Source organism: Lycium barbarum, chromosome 6 (genome assembly GCF_019175385.1).
Source record: "Lycium barbarum isolate Lr01 chromosome 6, ASM1917538v2, whole genome shotgun sequence".
NCBI classification, from domain to species: Eukaryota; Viridiplantae; Streptophyta; class Magnoliopsida; order Solanales; family Solanaceae; genus Lycium; species Lycium barbarum.
Genome location: NC_083342.1, coordinates 131,821,652 through 131,829,475, shown reverse-complemented (window position 1 = coordinate 131,829,475; position 7,824 = coordinate 131,821,652). Strand labels below are relative to the sequence as shown.

Below are 7,824 nucleotides of genomic sequence, written 5' to 3'. Positions count from 1 at the left end.
TTACAATTTTCTTGAAGATTTATGATTATGATAATTATCAGTAGTATTCATATCATACTGTTTTTCTCTTTCCTTTGATCTTGTTGAATGGTGGAGCGAGGAAGTCTCCATAAGTTAAGTAACAGCAAACGACCAGCAAGTGAAGTGCATCTAACTTTTACTTTCACAAAGACCAATTAATCATTCCGATGTTTGCTGACTACCTCTCCTGTGATTCTTGACCATGCTATAGCCACTCACGTTATTATACCTTTGGTCAAATAAAAAAGAAATCTCTTCTAGAAATAAAATCAAGACAGATTATTGTATATTTGAAAGAAACAACAACAATCCAAACCCAAGTACTCCCTCTGTTTCTTAGTTTTTGACTTAGCACGGAGTTTAAAAAATAAAAAGAGATTTTTGAATTTTGTGATCTAACATTAAAAATGTGTATAAGGTACTAAAATGTCATTTTAATCTTGTGGTTATAAACTTGTCACGTAGGTTGGTAGAATTTTTTCGATTTACTAAATAAATAAAGAGAGACCCTTTTTGCGACAAATCAAAAAGAACAATAAGGCACTTAAATTGGAACGAACCAAGAGTAACTTTTAGAATAAATTTTCCAAAAACGTCCAAATGTAGGTGTGGGCGGGGAGGGGGGGGGGGGGGGGGGGGTTGAGTTAAACTTGAGCACATTAAAGGAGGTCAAATCTATAAACAGATCAGGACCCAAGTTACCCGCAGTATAGTTTGACCAAAATGGGTCAAATAATCGGTTATAACCCAATTTACCCAACAAGATCCAACCTTCCCTCCTTTTTATTTTTGTTTTAAAATGTGAAATTTAAACTATTATTTTTTTCTTAAATTATATAGCTAAGTTCTTCCAAATAACATAATTCTCAGTCTCCAAATTATTTTTGTTTTTGGATTGCATATTGACTCGTCGTCCCTCGGGTTACACCATTGTGACTCAATAGTTTGATGCGTTATTTTGAATTCAATTTGTTGAGTCAAGTCAACAATTTCATAAATCAAACCGTTTAAATATGAGCAAGTTGGACTAGTTACTAAAAATTGATTGATTTCGAGGCCTCTCATTTGGGCTTTTTGGGAAAGAAAAAGTGAAATGCTTTGGAGTTTCTCATGTGGTGAATTATCTATGCAAGACGTACTTGCAATGATCTTGCTTGGAGAAAAGGCTCATTTTTTTTTCTGTGAAGCCCATATTCAAGTCCAAAATCATTTCAAGTCCTCTTTATTTCTCAAGGAAGTGAGATTTTCCAACATAAGACTATCACACTCTCTTAGAGTAATATTTCAAGCCCATATGCAATTTGTTCACCCATTTTTCTCCAATTTGCTACTAAGTGTTTGTTTTGCATAACTTTTTCTTAAAACTTAGTCTTCAAAAGTGTTTTCAGAGATTGTCGAAATTGGGGCAACAGGTTGCGATATATAAAGTGAAGTTTTGGCTTGTAATAATATATAGAAAAATGTTGTATTGAGAAAAGAGAAGAATGAAATACGATAAGTTAAAAGCAAAATACGAAATATTTTGGGACCTAGCGAAAAACAAATTTGTTTTTAATTTTATATCATTTTTACAAGAGATCTTCATTTTTACACATAAGAGATCTGAAAAGGTCATTTTCTTTTATTCAAATTGTAAGTGGCCAAGAAATCTCCATTCCTCGTTATTTAGTTACTCTAAAATATGCAAGATAAACTCCCTCTCCTTTTTTGTAACAATTAATTATGGTTGGTAGTCCTTGAGAAAATATCTATATGTCTTTTGCTCTTACATATATGTCTGTCAAAAGCCCTTCTTATTACTATTTATTAAGATTGTCCTTTAGAAAAGGAAATGGTTATTTTACACATTACACCAATGACAATGAGTTTACAAGCTAAATTAATCCTCTCGACTTTCATCAAGTAGTTGTCGTATCTGAATATATTTATTATTTCTCTATATAGTGATTAATTAATTTCTTTAAAGTCACATTACCTAGATAATTTTCTTTATTTATTGATTCTCTCTCTTCCTTTTTTTTTTTTTTTGTTAAATAAGTTTTTCACAATGAAGAGTTAGTGAAGTTGATGTTACATGACAATTTGCACCTAATGTCAAGTTGTCATTTTATAATGTGAATTAAATACGAAAGTGATAAGGCTAGAGAAAAGGATATTCTTAACAATTCTGGAAGTACGATAACGACTTACTCGGTATATAGAGCTCAAGATGAAGAGGCAGGAATAAACACAAACTATTTTGCCCATTTCTTTCCGGAAGAGTTGTTTATTCAATTTTTTCGTATTATCTCTAAATTCAACAAAATCTACCACTACAAAATTTTGTAGATACTTCTCTATTAAGGTCTCGGGTTCGCACCCTTGTATGAGTAAGACTCGTCGGTGTGAATTAGGATTAATGAACTCCCAAACCGAATACTGAACACTAAATGAGAAATCCTCAAAAAAATCTGATATTTAAATGCAAAAGAAATTGACAAGTTGATCAAGAGAAAATTTGAGATTTAATATTAAATGAGCAAGTTGGATTAATTTGATCAGGCCAAATTACCCATCCAAAAGATCTCCTGGATCAAATATGAGTCGAAACGAAATAATTGAGTAAGAGATCATAAGTCAAAACATGTCCAACTCAAGATCATTTTTTCAAATAATTTTTTGTTGCAAATATATTAGAAGTAATCTCGAATCACTAAAGTTGGGAGAACAACATACTAGATACACACCAAAAAACTCACCATAACAAAAGATAAATACAAGGGCAAAAATACATTCAATATTTGCATCACATTACAGCTTATCATAGGTCTACTAGAGCTATTACATTAACATATTAGACAATAAATGCAATAGTCATTCTTCTATCTCTGTGTTATCCTACGCTTACCCCTTTCTTGTCAGGAAATGCATATGGTTGATCAACTTATAATCTTTGGGGACATTAATGATCCAAAAATGTGTCAGACACAATCACATGTTGAGAAAACTCATAAATATCCATATGACTACTTTGTATTTTTCCATCCATTCAAAAGAAGAATAGCTTGCTTTGATGTACGATAATTGATACATCTAATTCATTGTGTAAATTCATATACTGATAATTTTCTTGATCTTTTTAAAGTAAAACTACATAAAACTGATTGCAAGTCACACAAAAATAAATCATAGCTATAGCCTATAAGAGTGTCGGTTCTTTTTTAAGAGCACAAAATGATTATTAGTTTATCCTTTTCACTAAACGGTGGTAATTAAGAAAATGGGGCTATCTATGTGGGCGCACTAACCAAATCTTGTTCATAAGATTCTTTCTCTATTATTTTGCTGGTGAAAAAGACTTTTTTGTCATACTCTTGGATATGCATAGCAACACAAATCTTAGTTTTTGAATTCCTTTTAGTTTTGAGGAATTTTTTAGTATTTTAAAATTTTATTTTTATTTTGTCTAAGACTGGCTTGAGATAAATTTAATCGAAGAAAATTTGATAGGTGAAGATTTATATAGCCAATCCTGTCTAGTTTGAAATTGTGGTGCAATTACTATTGATTCTTTCTCAAGTAAACTAGGTTAAATACTCAATGCGAATTCATATAGTCGACGCAATATTTTTGAAAATAAAACATAATTATTGTTGATTCTTTTCTTAAGTGGAATAGGTCAGAGAAGTAATTCTCACCCTTCCCACTTCCCCCGTTTTTTTCACACAACACCCATTAATTTCATGTGATTGCTCTGACTCAAGGAAGGAATTTTTTCAACCAGAGAAACTTGTTTTTTAGGACAACACCCCACAAGATTTTTTGGTTGAACAATGAATAGAATCAAAGATCCTTCAACTTAACTCCATCTATTAATTTGGACTATTCTTTCTTTGCCTTTATATGTGTGTGTAGATTCTCCTCTTTTTTCTACATCAACTTGCTTTTGTTTATCATCTTTCTCATTGTCTTCTTTCTCTTGATTCCTCATCTTTTTCAGTTGCATGGTCAATAAACAAATGCCAGATTCCTTTCTTGATGTCTACAAGTGCTTTTGTTTTACATCTGTCTTGAAGGAGCAAAAGTGGTCCATATATTTATTTTTAAATATAAATGAATATAGCACAAGGAAACTACCTAATGCTTGTAATAAATGAGCAAACAGACAGCATATTTAATTGAAGATATGTATAATAGGAATGAGTATCTTGCAGAGGATAAGACCAAATCTTGCCTTGTCAATTTTACTTCACAAGATATCTAATGATTCTTTAAGAACATGAACCTAGATATTTAAGTGATTTAATTATAGGTTAGATATAAGTGGAAGGATCCCTGACAGGTCATAGCACAACGTATACAACCTGCTACATAAATCAATTCTTGATCCACATAAAGAGCCCCTGAAGTCATGATTGCTAAATGAATTTGAATTTTAAAATTGGACACTAACTAATACTAGATGCTTCTATTCTCCTCCTCCTTCCTTTTTTTCTTTTTTAATTTCATTTCCTTTTTTTCCTCCAATTAACTGATCTGATTTTTCTTGAGTCACAGACTAGGACACATGATAAAATATAAATTAAAAAAAGAGAGATTTACGCTAGAAATTGCATTTCAAGCTTTTGAATGTGGACCAAGGCCTTGTCTTGTGGAAGACAAAAGCTATTGTTTGGTGGCTTGGGTCTTGCCTAATCTCAGAAGGCATCCCTGTTCCACTTTCTTAAAGGAAAAAAGTTTCTCTACATATTTCTTTAAATCAAAGTAATCCTTCACAGGATAATAAAGTATAAGTTAGAAGTCTTTGGAGAAGAATAAGTCAGACACCAAAAGCATCAAGAAATTCAAGTGGAATGATGAATCTTGCTACTTAGAAACAGCACAATAACTCTCAACAGAAACTTAAAGCAAGTAATAATCGTGATGTATTTGATCCCAGAGAGGCACTGCTCTTTCATTTCTCAAGTGTTGGACTTAAATTCAAGTTCCTTATACCGAAACAACAAACAACTAGAACACGGTTCAAAATGCACAGACAAAAAAGGATATCTAATCCTGCAAAATTTCACATCTCTCTCAAGATTTATATATAAGTATAGGGTATCAATTTATAGTAATTAATTCCTCCAATGTATAACCTTTATCTGCAAAATTCATGGTGGAGATCTATACATCAATCTTTCCAGAGGTGTGAGCGTGATTTTTCCAGCTGTGACTCTCGGATTTTACATCGTCTTCTTCTTCCATGCTATCACACACAGTCGTGGAAGTACCTCGGGAACTCCCACCCAGGTGTAGAGGACCCTGAGGGGAACCAGATTGGGAACTGCTCTGCTTTGAGGATTCTCCGTATTGGCCTTGGGACATCCATAAATTTCCCAGAGTTACACCAGACTGATTTGCTGATTGAGCCTGTGTATTTGGAATTCTTCGTGTATGAAGCCGATATTTCTGAAATAGTATAGAAGTATTTATTAATATGGTCAATTCAAAAACAAACAACATATAAAGGTACTTCACTAAATAGTATGAGATCAAACTCACCTGCAAATGACTCTTTACTTCGTCATTGGTTAAGCCATCTACTTGCATAAGCTCTCTAATCTGCTTAGGAGTTGCAACTGCAGAAAACCATTAAAGAGTATGAGCAAGATTTGAAAATTGACCGAACAACTAAGATTTTGAGAAATCATTTCAGATATATTTTCACTGGAGGACCATACTTTCAGTATAGCTAAGATGTCGATTCCTAACTTCTATATACCAAGCATTCATGAAAATGTACACAGGGCTCCAATGATCCATACAATAATCAAGAGTTAAATTCTCCTAATTCATCAAGAACTAAGTCTAAGTCAAACACCAAGAACTCATATGCTAAAAACAAAACGTAAAACCTATAGAAAACCTTGAATTGGGCACTTAATTCTATTATACAATAAGGAAACAAAAGAGTCATATTCTTGCAAACAAAATGGCAAAAAGTTTTTCTGCACCTGAAGAATAGGTTCTAACCTTGTGAACCCCCAAGTTGTTGGAGTGCATCAACAAATCGCCTATGCAATTCTGGTGACCAGCATCTTCTTTGCTTTCTACTAGCAGACTGCTGTTGAGCCAGTGATCCAGTCCTTATTACATTAGATTGGCAACCAGCTACACTAGATAATCCACCTCCGCTACCATTATGTTTCGCATTCAAACCACTAGTCACAGTATCCTCCCTCAGCTTCGTAATTCCAGGAGTATGAAGTGATAATCCTGGTACTCCTGGTAGTTCATCTTTATTGTCCTTCCTAACCGCTGTCACTGAGAAACTAGAAAACCCCTTGAAAGGTGAAAATGCCTTTCCAGTATTCATGGCTTTACATGATTGGAATGGATCCTCAGTTACTGAACTATTTCCTTCTTCAGGCGATCTCTGAGTATCCTAACAAAGAGTTAAAACCAAAAAGTTGATCAGCAAAGATGAACAACAAACAATCCGATAATTTCATAATCAAGTCAGTTATGTTCTCACCAGTTTCAATTCTGATTTGGATCGTTGTTTATTATTCGCTTCATCAGTATTTTGATCACCGTTCCAGAGCTGCACAGAGCTCATCCAACTCATCTTTTCTCTACTATTATCCTTATCTTTAATGATTTCAGCTTTAGTATCTTCATTAGAACTCTTCTTCAGTGGAATGAATTCTTCCAATACTGGTTCTTTTCTTGATTTTCTATAATGCGCTGATTCTGCTCTCAGAGCTACTATAGCTGCAATAAACAACCATCACCAGAGGAAAACAATTAACACCCTCAATTTTCTCCATTCAATAACATTACAAAAAGAACAATCTAAAAACATACACATAGTAGTACTAAAATACAAGAAGAATCTTGAGACATCTATCTTTTTACAATCTATTGCTTTCCCATTCACATAATCAATAACTCCAAATGAAGGGTTGTCACTCAACTAATAGTAATTATCTCAGTAGCCTTTCTTCTTGATTCCAATTTTCCCTTAACAAAGAAAGCGATAACTATTAGTTGAGTGACCATACGAGACATCAACTCGACAAATGAAACATTACCCACAAGTAATCAATACGCAAATAACATTACAGAGCATAATAACCAAATATCATACCAAAAAAAGGAAGAACTAACCATCTTTAACAAGAAGGACACAAAGGGGAAGCTCGCGTTTAAAGGCATCAATTTTCCTCATTTCATCTTCAAGTCTGGTAATATAATCATCAATTTGTGAGAGTTTATCAGGTACGTTATGGATCAAAGAGAGTTGTCTAATAAAATCAGTAATAGATGTGGGAATGAAAGTAGGTTTGCAATCTAAGCTTAATTCTGGTGGTGGCCCGATCGAACCCATTTCTTACAGATCTTCAACTATCTCAGATTTAGATCTTTAATTGAATCTTTTTGCTACAGTTGCTCTCAGAATCAATAAAAATGGAACCCCGAATATGCAAAAAACAAGAAATTAGGGAGAGAAGATAATTAATGGCATATATATAGATGTATATATTGACTGTGGAGAAAAAAAGAAGGGGAAGTTGGTATTTGTAGGGGGGAGGGGTTAGCGGGGGGGTGGGGGTAAGAAGGAGAAGATTCTGTTAAACAACGCTGGTTTTTGACAGAAAAGAAAGAAGGTGTATAACTTGAAAGGTATATTTCGTGTCGTCGCATATTTTATCTCGTTAGATTTAGATTCCCCATTTTCAATTGTCTAAATTGTCCTCCACACTTGTCTCAATAGTATATATATTATTATTCTTTCCCCTCTTTTTTCTTATAGTAATCCAAACAATGATAATAACATGA

At 33.3% G+C, this 7,824-nt stretch overlaps 1 protein-coding gene across 1 annotated transcript; it reads right to left on the bottom strand.

Annotated features, from left to right (window-relative positions):
- Positions 1-4,902: 4,902 nt before the first annotated feature.
- LOC132599057 (transcription factor HHO6-like) lies at positions 4,903-7,562 on the bottom strand. The gene is made up of 5 exons (XM_060312283.1): positions 7,153-7,562; positions 6,518-6,756; positions 6,016-6,427; positions 5,545-5,621; positions 4,903-5,451 (listed from the first exon to the last, which is right to left on the bottom strand). Exons 1-5 carry the CDS (start codon positions 7,370-7,372, stop codon positions 5,167-5,169), a joined length of 1,233 nt encoding a protein of 410 aa, XP_060168266.1. The 5' UTR covers positions 7,373-7,562; the 3' UTR covers positions 4,903-5,166.
- Between the last annotated feature and the right edge of the window lie 262 nt (positions 7,563-7,824).